A 23,849-nucleotide genomic window follows, 5' to 3' on the forward strand; every position below is an offset into this window, starting at 1 on the left:
ACTAGAAACAATTCAGAAATTTTCAAATAATTCAAGACAAATCTACACTCAACAGTGTACCGATAAGAAAGAAATGTCTTTATTATCACATTGCCACCAAGCAGCAGTTGTACAGGAAAAAGACCAGACACAAGTAATAATTATACACAATCTTTCTGCCAAAAGGAACGAGGTATATTCTCCCTGTGCAGCCAGTGCACAGATCAGATGGCACTGCTACCAACCCCTCATTCTGACCCACATTCCCAGTGGAACCGAAAGGGAACCGCAAATTCGGACCAGCTCCTTCAAACGCTCACCACACTGGTCACACACACATCAAAAACTCTGAAATGCATTTCTCACCGATTCTAGGTTACTGCATCAGTCAGCTAACTGCATTTAACTCCCTTTCCGTTGCCTGCTGTGCTCTCCGGAAGATAACATTCGTAGCCCGCGTCAGCACACGGCTATCCCACAAAGGCAGATCAAGTGTCGCATGGCGTCCAAGATCGGCACTCCAGTCGGATAAATTTTAGTCGTGCTCGCCACTACTCAGAAAAAAAAAAGAAAGACCTCGAGAACCCGCGCCTGTGCTGCCACTGCTGATAATCTCGGTGGCCAGGTTGCACACAACCACTGTTGCCAGACACACGGGGCACTGATCTAGGACAGCATACCATGTGAGATCTGCCTATGTTGTCTGCCACGTTATGGCATGCTTCATGAAGCACTCTGGCAGATCCAGCGGATGGCAGAGAGGCATAATGTTTAAGAGGCACTTATAGACAAGCTGCATAGCATGGCATCACTGCCATCCTGTTCACTGCAGACACAATGAAATTTCACAAACTCTAATGACATGAACTTTCCCCACAAGCAAAGTTAATCGGTTTCCCGAGTTTAAAAGTTGACATACTTTTAAACTTACTACTACGGAATTTTCAAAGCAGTAAACAACAATTAGGAAGAGCAGTGCCGTCTGCTCTTCTGCAACGTAGTCATTAGCTCTATTTGCCTTCACTGTGCCCCTTACAAACATGCAGCTTGTCTATAGGCAGAACTTGAAAGCCTTGCTTTTCACCTCATTAACTCGACATGCCAACAATGAACAGGTCACGCAGAAAACAGCAACAAACCGCATGTCTAGCATGAAATACTCCACACAGATGTGTATGGCTTAGCAACAACTATGTGTTTGTGCCCTGAAGGATGCTGTCGCGTAGCAGCTGCTGGCCTGTCCTCTCAATATGGCCCGCTTAAAACGAGCCTGACTCGGCCAGTTTTACAAAACAAATCTGTCTTTTCCAGTTTTCCAGCTCGCTGCTAGAATTAAACTGTCATATGCAGCTCACACAAGTTAAATGGAATGCACCTGACTTCCCTTTTGTGTTACAGAAAACGCAGCTCCTACACTTTCAATAATAATAAAAAAAGGTCTCCGCTACAGGCAGCCGTGTGATATACTCTGAGTGATCTCCATCTTAAGGAAGATTAGAAGATCATGTGGGAAAACCAGAAGATTACATCAATGAAGCCACTTAAAAATGTTGGTCCGAAAAATTTGCGAGAAGAGAGAAAGCCAAGCCAATGCCTTCCTATAAAAAAACAAAACTTCAATTATACTTCGCAGCTAAATGCTATGTTTAGCCAAGTGATAGCATGCAGCGCACTCTCAGATAAGCCTATACAAATGCAATCTAGTTAAAGTAACATTCAACGAACTATAAAATCATGATGTTACAGGAGCACAGTAATGAATGGTATCTGCAATCTTTAAGCAGGGGTTTGTGTAAATCCAGTGACTAGTACCTGCTCAAAGAAGGCTTGCAACCACTCAAGATAAGCTGCATCATAGAAATTAGGCTTCTAAAAGGCAAGTCTTTCATTCCACTGTTTAACGTAGCATTGCTGTGCTGTGGTAACCAACCAATAATTTCAAATCTCAAGAGTTGGCAGCTAGTGTAACCTTCAAAGTATGTTCTTCTTTTCTATCATTCCAATTTTCCAATAAAAGCGTCATTTAGAACATCAGGATTTAGCTTCTGTGTTATCATGTGCAAAGACAATCGCACCGCCCTATGCACAATATGCGCTTGGAACGGCAAATGCAAATGTTCAGTCCTGGAGAACCCAGTGGTATGTAGCATGTAGCAGCATTGGCAAATGTGGTAGTGCAATAGATGGACTGCAATGTGCATGACTGCAAAGTTGATAAGTGAAAAATCGCAATTGCAGTGCACATTTAAGCAGACTGCCCGATTGTGTTCCTTGGTCCTTTCTTGACAACATAATAGTACTGCTGTTTATACTCTCCATGTTCTATGAAGCCAGCAACCAATGTTTCAAACATTTGCAAACATGGCACACCTGTCGCAAACTCATCTTTCTCCAATTACTTCATGCCTTCACGGTAGACACACATTGGCACATGATGTGAACATTTTCTATAATCGACAAGAAATGATATAAAACTCAAATAGCCATAATCCTCACACATTGCATGCCAAGAACAAACATTTTTGAAAACTTCCCTGTCGTCACTGTTGCAAGTGTTCGAAATGCACACTAATTCAGCCAGCGAAGCAGTAAAGTTCAAACGCAGCGACAAAACTCCGCATTTTGTGGGACTCTTGCTTTTCACTACAGTTTTTGCCGAAAGTTTCGAAACCACTTATTCCACGAGAGATCTGATCTATCATAGGATCCTGTTGTCAAGTTGCACATTGCTTGGAAGCACACTGTAATGAGCAACAGCCTCCCTCTAAATTTCTGCAACTACAAAGCAACAAACTTTCTACAGGGACAGTGGCTTCAATACTTTTCACAAAGACTGTAAGTAGGAAAAACCAGCACATTTAACAAGAAACCACGGAAAATGTCTAGTGTACAACGTCGCCCATACAACCATGTGAAAAATTTAGCATCGCTCTTTGGTACATTTCCCACAAGCTCTTGCAACGCACAGGCATGCTTGATGATATTGATGCGCAAATTTCTTTTTCTTGCAACCTTGAAGACAGCATTACCAAAAGAAAATAACAATCTTCAAATGCAGAGGGAAACAAGAAACTGCACAATACAATGTTTCAGGCTGCTAGGATTTCTAGTATATAATTCTACATCAATATTTTCTGAACTTGAGAACGAACCACAATTCTGGGCCGTAGGCGGTATTCTCAGGCGATCACTTTTGGCGATAGTTTCACTTTCACAAGATTTCGCAAGACTCTGCACTGGACATGCCGGGGCATATAGCTGACAGCGCTCTTGGCACGGCCCCAGAAATGCTGTCAGCCGTATACGCGAACTTGTCCAGTGTCAAGCCTCACGAAAGCGAAACTAACTCCGAAAGTGATCACCCAAGAATATCGACCCAGATCATACCCGAGTATGAACCAGAAACGAGTTGCAAAGGAAGCAAAACAGCAACTGCTAATGGTCTCGTTGGTCCACGAACGCCACTGATCCATGACCACCACTATTTCTACAGCAACATATCAAGGCAGATGAAGACATTCGTTTTTTTTTCTAAATCCTTGGCCCATGCCTAGGTTCCAACTGCTAACTTCACAGAGGCAATGAACAATCTAGCCCGGAGGAAAGATTACTCGGAATTGATTTTGTTACAGATAAGTCAATGTTACAGTATTTGCACAAGCATATCCGAGTTTTCAAAAACAAAAACAAAAGTATGTTGCTACGATTGCAACATGATCTAATGCTGCATGTGTGAATGGCAGCTAAGGTTTTAAAGGGGTCCTGAACGACCCCTTGAGTTACGTGAAAAAACACATTCCGCAGATAGGATACACTGCTTTAAACATATCAGCCAAATTTTACACTCATGCGTGATGCGTGGGGCTCGCAAGCGGAGTGCAAAGAGACCTTTTTCTCAAACGCTCCCTTTTCCACAGAAACCTTCTCCTAACCCTTTTCGGGGCTGCGGTATGCAGTAAAACCTCGTTCATTTGGATTTCACTGAACCAAAAAAATTTCCGCATTAACCAAATGTCAATTTATTGAGGGTATCAAGAAAACAATAAACAAATCCTTCCTACGTCAACACGCTTTCATTTACTTAATGAACCGGCTAATAATGTACCTATTTTGCACAAAAGCAGTGCGGAAGCTGCATATCTCGTCATCTCATTACTGATTAGCGCTGGCAACGACGAAGGCTTTGCGACTACCTTTGCAGCGCGGCCGAGGTGTGTGTCTTCACCTGAGACATTTTCACTACAGCGCGCAAATCCCAATTATTTTTTAGCCAGTAAGCTGGTCGCCAACAGATCATCTGTCGATTGCAATGTAGCTGGTGCTCTTCATCATCGACAGCTTTGCACAAAGTTGGAAGGAAACTACTTTGTTTGCTGCAACTGCTGCGGACGAAACCGGGGTCACTATTGACACGATCGTGGATGACGACTACGCAGTTTTGAAGGCACGCGGCCAAAGCGCACACCGAGTCAAACGAAACTACTGTTAGCCGCAGCCGCTGTAGACTAAACAGCAGTCGCTATATCGATGCAATCATGGTTGGCGACTACGCAGCCATGAAGCATGCGGACGATGCGGTGTTATACGCGCCAGTAAACGCAATAAAGGATCTAAAGGCACAAACAGGGACGAAGCCTTCTAGCGTTGCTGTCATTAACGTACGATTTCCGCTGGTGCCTCTGGCGATCCGTACTCCGCCTCTTCATTTCGGTTAGACGGTAGCACCGTTCTTGCTCTTTTGCATAGCACATTTGCAGCGCTCCGCACTCACCGAGAGTTGTCCGAATTAACGAGAGTTTGATGGTACTAAATAATGAATACACCTGCCGGAACCAGAGGACGAGTCCTAATGATCAGATTTTCCAAATTAACGAGGTTTTACTGTATTGGGATTTAGCAGATTCCCCTACACGAACGCTATTGGCTAATTGCTGACATCAATCAAGAAGTGCAAGTAGACTGTCGTCTGCTCACTCGGCCGTGCTCGGCCACGTGGGAATTAAACTTTGGCCACATTGTCTATTGGGGTGTCATGGCCGTCAGCACTCGCTAATTTCAATTAGTCGGGAGCGTTCAACTAGCCTAGAACTACGCGAAACTTAAGCTTAGACCACATGTACATTATGCCTGCCATGCCTTGCGATGAATAGGATTAGCATCCACAAGAAATGCGCACCAGGGCGCGCTCACTCCCGGTCGCTGCTGGCTCGACGTGCTTCGTATTGAGCTTCGTAACAAGCGCTACAAAGTGCACAATCTAGATTTGGCTACTATTCGTGCAGGTCAAAGCCGGTTTGCACCCCATAGCATGGCCAGGCTGCAGCACACGAGTGCAGACTCCAGCCCTGCTGTGCACTTAGAGCTGTGTGTAGCCACACGTAGCTGCGTCTGCTACGTAGTGCAACACCACGGCCACCATGGCATGCTGCGACAACCCCGCGCACTGTAGTGCTGTAGGCGGGGTATCACCATCGGTGCCATCGGAGGACACTGAGGGTGAATGGGAAGGTAAGTTACACACTCAAAGTGTTTACGCTCATATTACCGTATTTTCCAGTGTATAAGAAGCGTTTTTTTCAGAATTTTTTGTCAGTGCGTCTTAAAGAACGGTGCAACTTATGTCCGTTTTCTTTCCGAAAAAACTGCCGTCAAAATGGGATTCGATGTTATGACCACGCAAAGCGTGCTGGTTGACTTAATTGCTACGGATTCTGTGCGCACTATCGAGTTACCGGGTTCTTCTCGTGATCGAGTTCCCGGGTGCCGTGCGAGAACGACGGAGCAGCAACGCAAGCAGCGGCAGGCCAACTGCGAGTCAACCGACCCCGAAGTCGTCGCATCTACAGATCACCGTCAAGATACGGCGCGCGCCTCTGCGCAAACTATGCAGTTGCTACCAGAGTATACACGCCGCCCCTTCTCCCTCCCGCGCTGCCTTCCCGCTTTCCTTCTTTGTGCACGATTCGGGTCACTGTCGCACGCTTTCACTTGCACATACAGCACACGGCGCACGGGCACGATGTTACCGCCCTTGTACTTTAGGCGTAACATGGCGGCAACCACGACGGCAGAAATTCGCCTGAAATGTGGCACCCATACGCTTGCACATGAACCAAGTTCACGGAGTGAAACGTCACTGTCATTTTTTAAAATCGCATACCGAACGAACAGGTGCGTCTTATACACCGGTGTGACTTATATATGTTTCTTTTTCCGGAAAAACTACCATTTTGAGGAGGGGGGGGGGGTGAGTCTTATACAAAGGTGCGGCTTATAGACCGGAGAATACGGTAGGTCTTCTTGAAAAATTATTTTGGTAATATATTACTGGGAGGTACCACACCTGCTCAAAGGTGCTTTTGAGGCTTCGAGGAAATGTGCTTCAGGCCCCTTTAATGAAGGAAAGAAACTGATGTGTGCAGATAATTGCAAAGCTGGTGAGTGCAAGCCATTTGATAATTCTATCAGTTATTTTTACTTAACCAGTACATTCATATCAAGCATGGTTTTGGGTACAGCTCTAGGCTCACTTATAAGCAAAAATTTATGGCACATTATTAAGCAAAAAGAACAAAAAAACAGAAAACTCGCATTATATTTGTGCAAATATATTAATCTACAGCGAAATTATGCAAGACATCACAACACTTGTACGCATGATCATTAGTGATCGAAGTGAAAGTTAGCAGCCTGAAATTCTATCCGTGCATTTCGAACAAAGTGCTAAAAAAAAACAGCTTTCACACAACACCCAAATTTGCATTCTAAGCCTGCAAGCAATACAAATGGAACAGACGCGCAAGAAAGCACCAGCACCCGACATGCCCTTTTTGACGACTCTCGCAAAATGCACTGGGCCCGCGAACTAAACACACTCAAAGTAAATCATATAGATAAAAAGACAAGCATCTTGCTGAAGACTTGCTCAATGCATATGTATACATAGTATATTTGAATTCCCGCGGAAGCTGCTTAAACAGTGTGAATGTTAAACAAGTGAATGCACAGCATTCAAAGAAAAGTAAATCTTATCCGCAGGGCTGCAACCAAAACAAACTACTTCTTGATTAACCTGCAGTGTCAGTGTGTGAATCTTAACACTCTACGAGGCAAGTGAAAAGTAAAGTGAGACACTTTTTTCGAGCATTGATCGAAACGAGAAGTATGTAGCGTTGCAACAGAAAGAACAGTGAAAAAGAATTATGACACATTATCTAGGAGAAATGTTCCTGTATCTAATCCTGCATAAATGGGGACTCTTTCAGCAAGAGCGCTGGCTGAAATTTCCTACAGAGGTGGCTTTTCACAGTGGACGCAACTTAATGCCTCGTTTCAATGAATACTTGCATATTCAGTGCAACATAAATCAGTGATACCCACTGCCTGCAGCGTTGCCAGACGACAAATAGAAAATTTGCGGGAATTTAACAGTAGCGCAATCTATGTTTGTCAGGGCAACACATGGCGTCTGCCATAACGTTGCCCACTGTGATGCCCGATGGCAATTACAAATTTTGCGAGAACAGAATAGTGGCGCCATCTGTGTTTGTTAGGACAAAAGATGGCATGTCCCTTAATTTGCTTTTACAGTGAGAAGTGGTGCCGCTATTTCATTTGCGCAAGTTCCACAACCGCTCGGGAGAACCTGCTGGAATATAATGATGGCTCCATCTGTCATTGCTGTGATGAAAACATCGTGCTTTGGTTTGTCCTTAGAGTGAGAGGGGGCACCACCCGTCCAGTCCCTGCGAATTCCACGTCTGTTCTCTGGCAGTCTGTGCACGCGACTGCACAGTTTCGATTTATTCTGGTCTAAACAGGCAAGTATTGCCCCCTCGTCACAAATGTGGCATTAAATGCATGCGCCACAAAATGCCACCTCCAGATGAAGTTTCGCACGAATGAGCCATCTTCCATTTACATTATATTCGGTACAGCGCCGATTCCAGTGCCGGCACTAAATTGACTCAAACAGTGCTCCTTGGCAAAGCCAGAACTAACATTTTGTGATGTCGCACCCTCAGCTTCTGCAGAAGACCCCTGACACATGTGTTCCTCAAGCAGCTCCTCATCGCAAAAGCCACCAAGGAGCATTAGTGAAGCGTTAAGTCTCCTTAAACTGAGGAGCCTCATATACTAAACTCCAAGTTCAAGAACCCTTTCGCGTCGAGTCCCTTTTATAAGCATAGCCAGTAAATCTGTAACATTGATTAAACACTTTATACATACACTCAACTGTTCAACAAATGTCGCACGAACCTCCGCAGACAACTCCTGTGGCTAATACCCGTGCCACACGGACATGCATGCTAAACGCCTTGAAGTTTCATGTCAGTTGCATGGTGCCACATGGGCATACTTAATGGCATCAAAACGTAATGCCACTTGCCCCACAAAGCGTTCTCATAACTCATTTTTTGTCGAATGCATATTCTCACTCCAAAATTAGCAGTTGCGGCCACTCATCACACACAGATTACAAGATCAATCTGAAGCAATTCTACATAAAATGTGCCTATACATAAATATGAAACGTTTTAGTGGCATTGTTCGAACTTATGCCTCCCCAAGTAGCATTTCTGACGATATTACAACTGGCAAACAAACTTGCTGCATTCACTGTAGCTATCGCCGTCCCAACTTCCACGGATGTCCCGACATTTAATGTCTTCAAAAATGCCAGTGTAGTAGCAGCAACCTTAGATATAAAGTTATTACAAAACTTATTAACCTAGATTCTTAATGACGTTCAACTCGTCCGTATGGCACAGGTATAAAACACCACCAGCGTCGTTTCTGTCATTAGTGTGCTCCATAAAAGCCTTTACAAAAAAAGGGGTCCTTTAAGACTTGGCTACTTCCAGCCTTGGGTTAAGATTTCTGTCAGGCCAAATTTTCTTTCATTTAATTGTTATGTACAGGACAGTGTCTAAGCGCTGGCATCGTTCATGGAAAGCAGTGCATTTACAGCTGCATCCTTGTTGCCTCGGTGGGACTCTAGGACACCCTTGACCACTTCGGCGTCCATCTCCGGAAACATCTCTTGAACCTGCATTGAACACACAGTTACATAAGTTAAATTTAATTCCAGAGTATTCCGTCGAAAAGAATTTCATTATACTGAAGTTTGTTCTATTGAGGTTCTCGGTTATATAACAAATTTTGTTTATTGAGGTTAACGAAATTCTCTACATAACAAAGTATTTAACTTTTTACAACTTCATGTCCATAGAACACCCTGTACTTAGAACCTCAATATAACCATGTGTGTTTATACCCGATTTCAGTATAATGAAATTTCAGTGTCACCGCAAAGGAAGACCGGGACGATACAGGGAAATTTCCGCGGATGTAGATGGTCAAATGCTTGAATTACAAGCTGCTGCTTGCAAGCGTACCTTTTAAATTGCGCGCTGCGTGACTAAAAGCGACCGCAGAAGAAAAGACTGGAAAGCGGCAGTGTCATTGTTAGCAATTTCGATTTAGCAACAGGCATCGCAGGCAGTCCCGCGTTGGACACTACGGCAGTATATTCCACTATACGCATCTCGCACATCCAATGCATATCTCTGCGAGAGTGATGTTGCCCTTTAGTCAACACAGCTGCATGGGCATTCGTTGCATGACTTGCAGAGGTACATCGTTGAGCGGAGGGATGGAGGAGCGGGTAGCAAGGGCCCTTGGTGGAGGATTTCAAGGGGCTGTGTGAGGTGTGTTTATAGCCGATTTCAGTATAATGAAATTTCAGTGGCAAAGTACAGGGAAATTTCCGCGGATGTAGATGGTCAAATGCTTGAGCTACTGCTTGCAAACGGCGCATTGCATGACTATGTCATGGTCCACGTGCAGACGTGCTGCAGGGTGCAAGTGAGAGCGTGCAAGGGTGAGCAGCTCGATCGCAGTAATGCTATGAAGCATGCACGACAGGTGAGGGGGGGGGGGGGGGCAGGCTGGCAAATTACTCAACTAGTTTCATTACAGTTAATCGAATGGCTTTTCCTTTGCATACATCATGGCAAGAAAAGTGCTTCTAGAATTTCCACTTGAAACACGCATTTGCACATTCACCACGCTTCAAGCGAGCAAGAAAAAAAGAAAGGATTCCGGAACAAGGACAGGCAAGGAAAACCGTGCCCTAAAAGATGTGCATGATTAACCAAAGTTACAGTAAAGACACCCAGAGGTTTCTTTACCTTTAACATGTAAAATCTATCCGGCATAATTATGCATTTGACCATGTGAAAGCTGTTTGAATGACAACCACAGGACCTGCTCTTCCACTCATGCAGGGTTGCAAAGAAAGGTCACCACTTAACAGCAAATTAAGTTCCAGTGATTGAGTACGCATAATCGAAGGAATTTCTAAAGTAGCACAGTCAACAATTATGCTAACCAATGTCCAACCAGACATTCTCTAAGGCTTTTTAGGTCCAACAGTCGACTTGAGCGATCTACATGTTTGCTTTGCAGTTTGTTCTGCCTCACCTGCTTCACGTCGTCCTCGGTGATCGGGGCTGGTGGTGGCAGCTGCTGAGTAGCTGGCTGCAATGCCGGATTGAAGCCGGGACCGGGAGCCACCATGCCAGGTCGTGCGACGGGCACGGTGTATGGTGGGTACACATAGCCTGAAACAGAGACCGGAAACTTGGTACTTGTACATCGAAAAAATTTTCAAGCATACAACTAGTAAAACAAAAGCAACGACTTTTATTTTAAGTAAAGTAAAATCGCTTAAAACACATTTTCCACAGTATCGCAGGAAGAGAACCTGTGATCGGGCAATTTGGGGGCAAATATTGCAATCCAGGTCACGGTAAACATATGCTCTATTCAATGGCACCAAACGCTCATTCATGCAAATGTATCTGGCTCAGACAAACCACACGTCACAGCCATGCATGCGTCAAAGAATCAAAGGACGGAGAGAAAGTGCTGTCAACAGCAATGAAAAACTTTCTGAATGTGTCTCTGCAACAGACCCCTGTGCAACTAAAGACGAGTGCCTGTTCATACCATTCTAAATAAATCTTGAATAAACTAAATCGCGGGGTTTAATGTCCCGAAACTGCAGAGTAGGTTATGAGGGTTACGTCGCAGGGTAGAGTTCCGGATTAATTGCCGCAACCTGGTGTTATTAATGTACACCAAAATCCAAGTACACGAGCGTCTTTGCATTTCACCCGAAACGAAATACTAGCTGCCGTGGCCCGGCCAACTTCTACAGTTATAAAGCAAATTTCATTACACTTCTGTCTTTCACTTTTTCTTTTTGAAGATTCACAGGCCTGCACATACCAGCAGCAGCAGGGTACTGCACCACACCCGGCATCATGTAGGGTGTGTTGACCAGAACCACAGGCGGTGCGGCAAGGGATCCCGGAGGAATTGCCTGGAATGGTGGGAAAGAATGTCCCATTAAGAAGCGACTTCCTAGGCAGCACTGTTCTTGGAATGAAATCGACATGCCGAGCGGCATTTCCAAGCGACATTATCACAAGACAGTACACTCTAACAGTGCGCGGGTGTTTATCTAGACAACATGAGACACATGGCTTCGGTACAGAGAAAAGCTGGAAGTAGTTTCACTTCACACGTCTGCCTTGACAATGTGTCGGAGAAATGTTGTTCATTAGACACAGAAGAGATTACTGGAAAGTGCCATGCCCCAGTCACGTAACGCCCTGTCACGGGGACGTTGAGGCAATACTAAACAATATTAAATATAATATCTCAAGTCCCCATGAAAAAACTTACAAGAGGACATCCACCATAACGCTGAAAGGCAAGAAGAGAGGTAAAAATGCTATGGGGCTGCTTACAATGCACACAACAATAACGGAATGTGAGGGTAACGGCCATCCACCAAGAGTACAAATCATAAGCTAAAATAAACATGGTCTCACTTTTGCCATTAGGTTCATCATAAGGCAAGGTTCATCTTGAGCTGGCAAGGTTAGAGATGCAGGCTTTCCCCAACATGAAGCGAGAAACTGCAGCGCATTACAAAATCCAGTTGCAAATAATACATGTCAGCACGCATCTCACAGGTACGCGGCGGTGCTGTGGGAAAGAAATGGACAATAATGATCGAAGCAACAACGTAAAGAACGGATAAGCCATTTAGCTGACCATTGTAAAAAACATGGCACTTGTGCTTAGAGGCCTTTTGGATTAGCATCGAAGGTGACACAAAAGAAAGAAATAAAGTCTTGACATTGTGATTAGCGATTGTTTGATGTGCGCATGTATATTGAGTATGTATAAAAGGCTGGTTTTCTTGTAATAAACGTTGGCAGTCAGCGCTTGTTAACGCGCTGTTACTTCATACCTTCGCTCAAGAACCAACTAGCCCTCATCAAGTGTTACTGGAAAGTGCCATGCCCCAGTCAACGTAACGCCCTGTCACAGTAGTGTACCCAGGCTCTCTGCCAGGGGGGGGGGGGGGGTTGACAGTTGCCAATACCATCTAAATAGCACTAATTTCAATTTCTTCATGGGAAATTGTCATAAAAATTCGCTTTTTGTGAGTGTGCGACGATTGGTGGGTCTTACATCTTAGTTGCAGTACTCAAATGCGCAAAGAAAGAAAAGGGGTTAAACAAAAGAGGGGGGTTAAGTCGGCCTCAGGGGGGGGTTACAACCCCCCCCCCCCCGTCGGTGCGCCACTGCCCTGTCACAGGGACGTTGGGGCAATACTAAACAATATTAAATATAATATCTCAAGTCCCCACGAAAAAACTTACTAGAGGACATCCACCATAACGCTGAAAGGCAAGAAGAGAGGTAAAAATACTATGGGCTACTAACAATGCACACAACAATAACGGAATGTGAGGGTAACGGCCATCCACCAAAGTACCCTAAGCTAAAATAAAATGGTCTCGCTTTTGCATTAGGTTCTCGTAAGCAAGGTTCATATTGAGAAAGTGAAGCGAGAAACTGCAGCGCATTACAAAATCCAGTTGCAATAATAGATCAGCATCACAGGTACACGGCGGTGCTGTGGGAAAGAAATTAATGAAGCAGGCCTTTGCTTATTTCGACACCAAATTCTTTGACGTCAGGGTTTAAAAAGTGGCTGATGAGACGGAAACTAATTTTACTACAAAGGCTGGCATGCGGAAGCTGGTTATATATCAAGCCTTAACAAATGGCAAACAAGAGAAAACAAACTCAGAAAGGTGATTTATCTTTCTACATTTTCCAGTGTGCATGGCAGTAGATAGTGTAAATGACAATGTGACGGTGTGCTGGACGGCATGCACAACTGGGTGATAGTACCGTACTTACTCGATTGAAGCGTGCCCTTGACTAACGCGCACCCGTTTTACGTGACCAAAAAAAAAAAAAGAAACACATCCTTTACAGTACTGCTGCCCTCATGCTTTCCAACAGAAATACAACTTTCTGTCATTTGGAAAATCAGATTTCCTACCGATGCACAGAAGTTGCGAAGAATAAAAAAAGTCGCAGTTTCGCCCAAAGCGAAGCATCGATTGTAATAGCAAATTAGTAGACCACTATACGAAGTAATGATAGCAGTTTTATCGGCCGTATAAACTTGCAAACATTCGCTTACTAAATAAATGAAAAAGCACAGTGTAGTGCACACAAGCAAACGAACACATCTCGCTTGTTGACCGCGGAAACTCGCTGTCAAAACCCTGGAGTGACAAAGCACGGCGAGCAAATTGACCTTCATGCTAACCTCTTGCTTCAACGCAACATCTAAGCAGCGAAAACACAGCGCGCGGCGTACTTTCCCCATCGCAGATCGCTTTCAAGATAGGGCCAAGGCGATCGTATCACCGAAGTGGATCGTCACAGAATACGTCCTGCTTCAGTCCACTGAAACCCTTTCGCGTTGCTTTGCTAGCGAAAAACCTCTCCTTCTGTTTGCGCCAGTCCTGTATGCAAGTTTCGGATTCTCCGAACGCCCGTGATGCGGCCCGATTTCCGTACGTCTCCGCAGACATGATCACTTTCCTTTTAAACGTGGCATCATGATGAACTCGGCACTTTATGCTGATAGAGCAGACGCAAAAAATGGGAAGACAGACAGTAGACTAATGCCTAAGGACGTGTACTGCAGCACATGAAGGAAGCTACGGTAGCTAGGCTAGAGTATAGCTAGGCTCGAAGCGCATGCGAGGTGGCCATCTTGAAATACCGACGGCTATATGGTAACGCAGGTTTAAGGTCGTACTGGATTCTAAGGCGCACGCAATATCTGGACCTGTTTTATCGGAAAAGTGCGCGTTAGATTCGAGTAAATACGGTATATGTGACAGTGTTCATGACAGTGTGGCAGTGTACATAACGGTGTGCGTGACAGATGCTGCACTTAAGGCTATATAGAGTGCACCCGATAGTGTCACGATCATGCGTATCAAATTCGAGCAATTAAACATAAGAGGTGTTCTTTTGTTTCACCCCGTCCACAGTTTCATTTCAGCCCAACAGTACAGAACCGCACACAGGCACTTTCATTGTTGCACGCACCTGATAGGAGAGGACAAGGTTGATGTTGCCTTCCTTGGACTCACCCTGGCGACCCGACAACGGGTGCCAGATGTCGACGGTCTGGCCAGAGAAGACAGCCTCCGGGATGACCACATGTGCCCAGGCTATCTTCTCGTTAACTGTGAAAGCACACTGCACAACCACCACACACATACCGAGATCATCTTTTTTTTTTTCTTTTTTTTCACTTTTCTTACACTAACTCAACATACAGTGACCTACGTTTTCCAACAACTCTGATAGAAGATTTTGCACTCACTGCTGCTTTTTTTTTTTTCACTCAAATTATGAAACATTAAATTTCTTGCGTCATTTAACAAAAATAATTGCCGGTGGCATTTACCTGGTTTATCCAGATTTTTAGCTACCAAAAGCGACGAAACAAGTTCACGTCACTGCAGCAATGCAAGGTGCACATTTATTTTAGGTTCTTCTTTTTTTTTTTCCGTGGATGAACCTGGCAATCAAAGAAGCGAACTGCTTTGATGAATGATAAGGGCCAAAAAATTTGACCTTGAGGTCTTGAGCTAGAACAAAGAAGCGGTAGGGCATCTTCATTTAGGTTTGCTAGAATAAAGACGCAGGTCTCTATACCGTATGAACTCAGATCACACACAAGTGGCCATGCACTGTAGCGGGCACATGTCTATGAAGCGTTCTACAGATCTGATAAAACCAGCGCAGGAAAGTGGGTCTTGGACAACTGTTCAAAAGCTCCAGAAGACGCAACTTGAATAAGGCCTATTTTTCCTAGCTTCTCATCTACTCCCAGATTATGCCGGTCATGGGTCTCGATATGCTGCCAACATCAATCTTGCAGTAATTCATATGGCCGCATGTCAATAATAATATGATTCCACTATAAAAAAACAACTTAAAGAAATAATAATGAAACTGCTTGGCCACAACACTTCAGTTACTTCTGGATTGCTGTGTACAGGCAGTGTATGCACACAAAGCTACGACATTATCATATTTTTGATTACCACTTGTGTAGGAGCCAGGCCTGAAATGGGTCCCTCGCTTAATGAAAATTTCATGCACTGGGAATAAACATTGAACAACATAAGTGGGAGCATTGCGGGGGAGTCCTTCACTTCAGCGAGTACAGAGCTTGCTCATTTATTGACACCATGAGGTGCAGCCAACTCCAAGGGAGCAATGAACACAATTCCCGTCTTTCCTTACTCGTGTACATAGCTTGCTCGTACACATCACAGAAACCACAAGCGTGTGGTCATGGAGTATACCATGACCACCTGTCTCTGCGTACCATAACTTGTACCATCGTTACTGGGTCGACACCTATCCATCAAAGAAAATAACAAGCTTAATGCAAGCTCCAATCACTGCTCGTTTGCTATAGCTCGTACTATGCGCAGTAATATATGTGCCATGTGCATTGCCGAAAGAAGGGTCCAAAGTGGAATTGTATGCTTACCTCATCATAAATTTCTACGAGGAAGGCTGTGACGCCCGGCGAGAGGAAGCTGAAAAAGAAGATAAAATTCTTCAACTTCACATTCAAGACCTGCAATGAAAATGTATCGTTTTTTTTTGTAACAACAATGCCTATGTTTGTCAACATTTTGCGACACATCCACTCATAATTTGAACGTAAAATTATGCACAGAAGCTGCTCTACACTCTCTGAAACTAGGCTTTTTATGCAGCCCAAAATTTGTTTGCAGTTGGCCTTTAACCCTGTAACAGTCAAAATCTTTCGCGAAGAACAAAGTCTACAAATTTTACCAATTACTGTCTTACTCAAGCAAATTACTATGCATTGTATTCACATTCGAGAAATATAACTGCAGTTTATCACTAATATTCCCCTGAAATATCAATGGAAGACATCTGCTCAAAGAAAGAGTCTTTCCTTCTGCACACGTGCATAGTTCGAGCGTAAATATGTGAACAGATGATAGCAAAAGGAGTCGAAAGCACGGAAGGATATCTTCAAGCACCGAAAATGAAATGGCCAACGCCGGTGACTTGACAAGCGCCGCTCGTCTACGACAAGTGAAGCAGCTGTGGCCTGGACGAGTACGGCGCGTCCTTGGCAATATTGGTGCAAACAGCTATGACGAGTACAGCTCATGCTTGGCAGAGCCCCAACCAATAGAGGCCTAACCAATGGTTAAGAGGCCTTACCAATGGAACAACTTGTTCCAGTGAGGGTTTTTGGCACCGTTGTAGTCCGTGTGTGTCTCGTACACGTTGTGTCCAATGCGAATCCGCACGTAAGGGTCCATCCGTGTGACGCCATAGTTCTTCACCAGCTTTGCCTGCACAAACAGCACAAGCGCTGAAGTTGAGGCTTCCAATTTTTTTTTTAGCTATGGGCTAAACTACTTAAATCCAAAAAAAGATTTCCTAGAAACCTGCAAAAAGCTTCTTAAATTTTCCCAAGGGTACATAGGTAGCATGCTCGCTTAAAAAGTTCCTGGCAGAACCAATTTTCGGTTGATATCTTTGCAAGCGATAGCTTTTGCATTACGACAAGAGACGTGCTGCAGATTACAGCTCATCAAGCATGAACAAAAGGCAAACAAGAGAAGACAAACTTAGAAGGATCCTTCATCTTTCTACGCGTGCCAGTCTACGTGACAATGTGATGGTGTGCGTGACAATGTGACGCACACCAGCAAGGCCCCTGGCATGCTCTTGATAACGTTACCACACGTCCCCCCCCCTCTCCCAAATTCCCCTGCTACCATCCTTTTACATACATGGTGTTCTACGGACCATAAGTTATAAAAAGTTAAATACTTTGATATATCAAGAATTTCAGTTATATTGAAGTTCGCAAACATATTTGAGGTGTGGGAGCAATGTCGACTGTTTCACGCACCAGTTTACTTTAACAGCCAGGCAAGAAATTGCAGCAGGTGGCAATCCCTTTCTGACAAAGTCAGCAAAAGAGGACCCGCTATGCGTTCACATACACGTCGCAGCAAAACATGTATACAGTATGTCTTGCAAGGCTCCTCTTAATTTTTGGAGAACAGTTAAACTCATAACCACCTTAAGATGCATGCAAATCATCACAAGCATAATTATTTTCATCACTGCTTTGAATTGCTAGGACTTATCTTGGCATCTACAATTGTGTACGCAATGCCTGAAAGGAATACTCATAACCTGCTCAAGTGTGAGCATCTTCACTACACCGATGGGTCTACTACTCCTCACAGTGACCCACCTGTATGACAGAGATGCTGAGTCGTCCAACAGCCTGGGCAGTGGTGAACGCCGCTCCTGACAGCTGCTGCTGAAGTGCGATGGCAGTCTGCTCGTCAACCGAGATCTGGCTAGGCGTGCCAGAGGCAGGCGTCGTGTCCACTCGCAGGAAGTCACCGGGCAACTCACCGACCAGCAGCTGCAACAGCACAGAAAGCCCAATGTAACTTCAAATAACGTAGGAGAGGTTTGGGCAAGTTGCAGATAAGACAAATTCATAATCGAGTCCCGTTACACAACAGCTGCTCGAAAGGCTGCGAGTACTTCAAATTATAAGTTTTAACATTCAAAAGCAATACTTGGACTATGAGAGACTTCGTAGTGGGAGGCTCTAGATTAATTTTAACTACCTGTGGTTCATTAGAGGGCCACAAGAGAGAAAAATAAGGCAAGCTGCATCAGGAAATGACGCAAGAATTGCCAGTTTCGCACAAACCACTGACAGCAATAGCAAGGTATAGCACTGCGTTTGAACTCCTTAGACGGTGCTCTTAGTATACTTGGATGTGACATAAGTGGGTGTGTTAAAATCTATGGCACGCTTAAACATCTTTTAAGCTGTGTAGGGCCTATAGTGGCATAGCACGGGTGCTACTGTGCTGACCGTAAAGAATGGCGGCAGTGAAGTTAAATCACTTTTTTGACAGGCTGAAGATTCAAGATAAACGGTACGCATTGCGTGTGAAATGCCTCACGACTTTTGTTAGCATGCTGTGATTGTTAAAAAATTCTAAGGAATAATTCAGTCAAAAGAAATACAAGATCTGGTCTGAGCAACTTTGGCGGTTCAACAGTATAGCATCTACTTTGCATATACGGCATAGATGAACATACAGCATACAGATAATATATATATATACAGAACATCATGGAGACAACAAAAATTCACCTGGAGTGTCCAATTACAAAAAGGCCACTGTTAATGTGCGAAGACACTTGTTAAGCTATATGACAGCGCCTGGTCAGAGGCTTAGTTCATTCTTGAATAACTTAAGCAAGAACTTACTCTTTAAGAACTTTCACTCAGCCAAAAGCGTTCAAATTCGAAAAAACACACTTTAAAAATCTGCAATGTCACCGACACACCGGCGCGAAATTTCGAAAATGGGAGCTTTGACAATTTTCTCATGTAGTAATGCAGCTATTGCTGCAAAATTAACGAAGATATAGTTTAGCAAGAATACTTGGTCTATGCTGAATTAGCATTTCTCTCTCTAGTGCCCCCTATAATTGTGTTGTGAAAATGTTACCTACCATGTTACGCGACTGTCCCATCATGGAAACTGAAGTTTTCAGTTAATACAGCACAGCTGTAAAAACTGCTTAATGCAAGAGACGTTTGGAAGTTTTTCCAATGTTTCAAGGTTTAACCCGAAGCACTTTTGCATCTGCTCACATAACCGTGACTCCCTTTCATTGTTTGGCCACACAAGAAAACTTTCCAGGCTCTGCATTCAACTGCGTCACATGTCGCCGATGACAGATACTTGGAGAGCAGCCGAGCTGCAACAGAAACAATGGCTTTTTCTCCTTTCTAGGCTCACCATTATTCCCTCCACTCTAAGTAAAAAAAAATTGATAAATAATATGGATTAAGAAAGTTTTTGGTCAACTGAAACCGTTCAGAATATCCAGATGCTGGGCAAGTTATTGAAACATCTTCAAAAATTGCTGCACTACAATTACTAGCACAAAGATGATACTGTTAACACAGAAATGAAACGGGCCGTACAAGTGCTTGTATGTGCTGTTTTGCTACTGTGTTGGTGGTATTGTCCTTGTGCAGGTCCTTGATGCACAACTATTTATGATAAACAGCTTCATAATGCAGGCCAAGTCGGGTGGGCTGTGCTTTGTTGCCGAAAGTGTTTATTAAATATATATTTATTAAAGCCAAAGTATATTTTTCGTTTTATTTCTTTTCTAGCTTTCACATTTTTGCTATTGACGAAAACAAAACAGACTGATCGCATTGGTGGATTTGCCTTGGCTAGCGAGGGCAGTCCACATCCATGGCAAACCCTTGCACCGGTCTTTAACGCACCTTTTCACTAAAATATTCATTGCTAAGCTTTTCTTAGATATAAGAAGAAGGTCTTGGCACAGTTATTCAGTATAGTGTGATCTCGAAACCCAACTCTTTCCGATATTTTGCCAGTAAAGCTTGTTCAGAGAATGAGAAAGCGGAGAAATATTTCCACTTTAGAAATAACATTAACGTTTGACGAGCCGCTGGAATCTACTTTGAGGCTATTATCTCCCAGTTTACCCGTATGATTTCTAACAACTATTGCTTATTTATGAATTGTAACTACACGAATGGCACTTTTTTTTTTGTCGAGATCCTGTTTTACAATTAAGAAACTGCGTGATTTATCAAGCCATTTAATATCTCTGGTTCTCGAAGAGTCAATTGAGGTTAAGTGTCAATAAAGCTTCACGTACAATCTGTCAATACCGGAGCAATGGCACAACTGTGTTTTGCTTCTCTCGATATCTGTTTTGTTTTGGAGTGCAACGGAAGGATTGATTCAACTGCATGGCTTGCTCAATGTCACTTTGTTCTCTTATTATCTACTGCAATATCGTCCAGCCACAAACACTAATAAAACTTCATGTGCACTCTTTCTATGCCAAGTGCAATGGCATGGATAACATGACTATGTTTCACTTCTGTTCATGTGTTTTGTAACTCAAACGGCTGATTATCTGTTAAAATTACAAAATTTAATTCTAGGGTTTATGTGCCAAAACCACAATCTGGTTATGAGGCACACCGTAGTGGGGGGACTCCGGATTAATTTTGACCACCTGGGGTTTCTTCGATGTGCACTCAATGCATTAATTATCTGTTCTACACACTGCTTCGCTCTGGCAACACAATGTCATTCTTTAATTTAAAGGAGTGCTGTCACAGAGTAAACCCTCGTTACATAACGAAGTACATGTGATTGACTTTGTTATAAGCAGTATTTTGTCAAAGGCACAGTGGCTTGGATGAGAGTCATAGTCACACGAGATGTACACTGCCAACAACGTGGGTGCTCGTAAAACGTCAACTGAGACAAAGACAAGTACTCGACTGTGACGATATGACAGTGACAAAATTCTTGCTGGCAACCGTGTGCAGCTGCCTCGCCAGTGGATTATCATTACATGATACAGTTAGCCCCAAGGAGCTGCCGCCACCTGGTGGAGTGACGTTTGCTTGCTTCCGCGGCTTGGTAATAAACGCAAAGAGTGATTGTGTATCTTGCACCAGGCCGTCCTGTGCAGATTTCCGGCCTTGCCAATCTGTACTAAGCCGAATCAAATGCTAGTGCACTTCAAATTATCTGTTTTTTTGTGTGCCTGAACTACAATTTGAATATGAGGCCTTCTTTAACGTACACTTAAATCGAAGTGCTTGAGCGTTCATGCATTTTTCCACCATCAAAATGCACCTGCCGCAGCCAAAATCAAACCTGCGACTTTTAGCTCAAGGTTGCAACGCTATAACCACTAAGCAGCGGGTTGAATTAAGCAATTTCAGTATAACGAGAGTTTACTGCGTTTTTGAAGTCGTCAAAACTCTACCACGAGCTTCTTGCATGCAAAAGGATGACACGAAGCAAGCACGAATGCCCGGAAACACCTGAAAGATATTTTATTGCCACACTATCGTTGTTTCAAAATGTCAGACCTGGCCGCAGTAACGTAATGAGCAGAAAATTTTAAAGCAAGGCAAACTTGGCCTTCAATGTCTCCAGAATAACCCGTAATTTTTTTGCCACATGAATGAATATAAAGTTTTGAATGAATAAACTGCACGTCTAAATTGGTATTACATTGCTCTTTATAGTCAGCTTAGAATCTCGGATGAAAAAAACCTTGTACACATCCATAACACTTCTCTACGGGAGACAAAACAAAAAAAACATCACTCGCTAGATATATCCCCAACAGCAGCGCGAGCTGACCGGGCTCCTCCCCCTTTATATCCATTTTCTTGTGTTTTTTTTCCTCATCGGTCGCCGAAGATAACGCTCCTGCACGTGAATCGATGACCTCGCCACGTAAGTATCGCTACACACGCGCTCATACACGGCCGAGCGGAACAAGCAAACAGCTCGTCTTCCAGCAACACACAGACACGTGCACCCCCCAACATCCGCATCGGGGTTCGCTATCGCAGCAACGACGGTCTGAACCCGGTGCAAGGTTTCGCCGGACACCACCGACAACAGACGCGTCTCGTGGCGGGGCCGATAAGGGAGTAACCGAAATAAAGCGCTTCACGCGCGCGTGGCAAACACGTGACCGGTCACGTGACCGAGGAAGAGGAAACGGCAGTTTTAGGTACGCGCAGGGCAGAGATGCTCGATGAATGACAGCATGCGCACCGACAGCGTCGTCGTTTTTTTTTTTTTTTTTTTTTTTTTTTTTTTTTTTTCCTCGCTCCGTTATCTGCTTCGCACGCAGACTCGGCTGCGGGCGTACCGTATATTTCTGCGCGTAACTGGATTCGAAACATACGTCGCAGCCCTCATCACACGCCCCTTTAACGCTTTCGACAAAATCCGACCCTGCCCAAACCGGGTTGGCCGTTTATGCGCAGGTCGGAGTGTTACGCGCGGCAACATACGGTATAACGGTAGTGCGGAATGCGAACACTTTCTTTTTTTTTTTTTTTTTATGCCCGCTGTTTAACGGGGTGTTTCGAAGCCTCAGATATAACGAAACGACTGAATGTTTAACGAGACAGACACGTGATGGCAGTTAAATGATTCTGCGAACACTGTCATACACACACGACGGCACTTATCGAGTCGCACAAGGTACTTCTGTAGCAGGCTAATTGATAGTCAACTACAGCCGAAGGAGAGAAGGCCTTCATCGGCGATCTATCAGTGCCAAAGCGACGCCCTGATTGTCGCCGCGATAGCCGTGGCAAATTTGCGCGACCGCTACGTCGCAACAGTAGTTGCGCTAGCCGCGTCCTTCGAGCACACTCTTTCTCGCGTTGACAACGCGGCGAGTCGCACGACGGCGTCGAGGCAGTAAAAAGAAAAAGTCTCTAGAACAAACGACGTCGAGGGCCAGACAGAGTTACGCAAACCGCGGAACAGCGGGGTGTCGTCTGAAAAGCCGTTTCGTCCGCAACTATGACATCGAGCGGATACAGTTAACTTGACTCGATGAGTTATTAGTGCGTCGAACTCAAGTAGGGCCGGAAACGGAGCAGCTGACACGACCGGCTGTTTTCTTGGCGCAGCGCCACACATACATGCATACACACATTGTACACACATACACCATCGGTAGTGCGAACGCAAGCGTGTAGTCCGTCTTGCGCTCGAACCGTACCATACCGCGTTCGGTGGGAACTGGTAGACGTCGTATCTCGTCACTCGGGTCCTCTCGGCGAACGGCCACGCGCGACGTACCGACGTGCAGCCGCCGATCGGAAAGATGAAGGGGATGAAAATCATGTCCATACGCTGTTGCGCCGCAGACACTGACAGACCAGAATGACGCACACCTTTCTAAAAAAAGTGTAGGTGTGTGCGACGAATTGTGCTGCGGCGGAAACGGCGCTGACACAGGTGACGCGCACCGCAAACCAAATACGACAACGATCGAGGTCGTTAAAAAAAGAGAGAGAGAGAGGAGTAGGCGCACCGAAATCGGCGCCGAACACGTTTTTTTACGACGCGCTAGAAGAAAAATCTTGGTAGAATGACAAAAATAAATGAATCTACGTTTTCTATTGCACGGGACATGTGATCGGGGCCGATGACATCACGTCGCTCCCGTACGGCGGGCTGGATCGTTCAGCTGGGGCGACGTTAGCGATCGGAAAATCAATCTCGACAAGATCTCAACTCGAGTCACGAAGCCGCAATCCTAACTGGTGTGTCATAAAGTATCGTGGAGGGAAATAAAAGCAGTAATTACCTGTTTTCTTCGTTCCGCGGTCCGCGCATCCGCTGAAGCAGACGCCATGTTTGTTTATATCGGCAAGATCTGAAGAAGTCTATAAGCCGTTGTTTCGTACCGAAATTAAATTATGTGCACTGTTAGTCATTTCCTTTAAAAAGGTCATTTAAATAAAAGTAAGGTTC

At 44.5% G+C, this 23,849-nt stretch overlaps 2 protein-coding genes across 4 annotated transcripts in view; both read right to left on the reverse strand.

Moving 5' to 3' along the window:
• LOC119464074 (lipase lipl-1-like) overlaps positions 1-23,849 on the reverse strand; it is a 236,414-nt gene that overhangs the window by 99,186 nt on the left and 113,379 nt on the right. The gene's annotated exons all lie outside the window — the stretch shown is intronic.
• LOC119464076 (toll-interacting protein B) lies at positions 56-23,760 on the reverse strand. 3 transcript variants are annotated; one of them, XM_037724899.2, is made up of 8 exons: positions 23,683-23,760; positions 17,708-17,884; positions 16,657-16,790; positions 15,944-15,992; positions 14,482-14,634; positions 11,275-11,368; positions 10,465-10,604; positions 56-9,028 (listed from the first exon to the last, which is right to left on the reverse strand). In XM_037724899.2, the coding sequence occupies exons 1-8, from the start codon at positions 23,728-23,730 to the stop codon at positions 8,909-8,911; spliced, it is 915 nt and encodes a 304-aa protein (XP_037580827.1). In that variant the 5' UTR covers positions 23,731-23,760; the 3' UTR covers positions 56-8,908. The 3 variants fall into 3 exon arrangements, with proteins under 3 accessions (XP_037580827.1, XP_037580826.1, XP_049511841.1); XM_037724898.2 differs by lacking the exon at positions 23,683-23,760 and adding an exon at positions 23,097-23,329; XM_049655884.1 differs by lacking the exon at positions 23,683-23,760 and adding an exon at positions 19,000-19,146.

The sequence above is a fragment of the Dermacentor silvarum genome, chromosome 9 (assembly GCF_013339745.2).
Source record: "Dermacentor silvarum isolate Dsil-2018 chromosome 9, BIME_Dsil_1.4, whole genome shotgun sequence".
NCBI classification, from domain to species: Eukaryota; Metazoa; Arthropoda; class Arachnida; order Ixodida; family Ixodidae; genus Dermacentor; species Dermacentor silvarum.

Coding starts and splice junctions, on each gene's coding strand:
- LOC119464076 (XM_037724898.2), bottom strand. CDS start 23,222: ATGGACATGATTTTCATCCCCTTCATCTTTCCGATCGGCGGCTGCACG. Junction 15,993..16,656: donor TGGAACAAGTTGTTCCATTG/GTAAGGCCTCTT, acceptor CTTCTTTTTCAG/CTTCCTCTCGCCGGGCGTCA. Junction 9,029..10,464: donor CCGAGGACGACGTGAAGCAG/GTGAGGCAGAAC, acceptor TGTTCAATGCAG/GTTCAAGAGATGTTTCCGGA.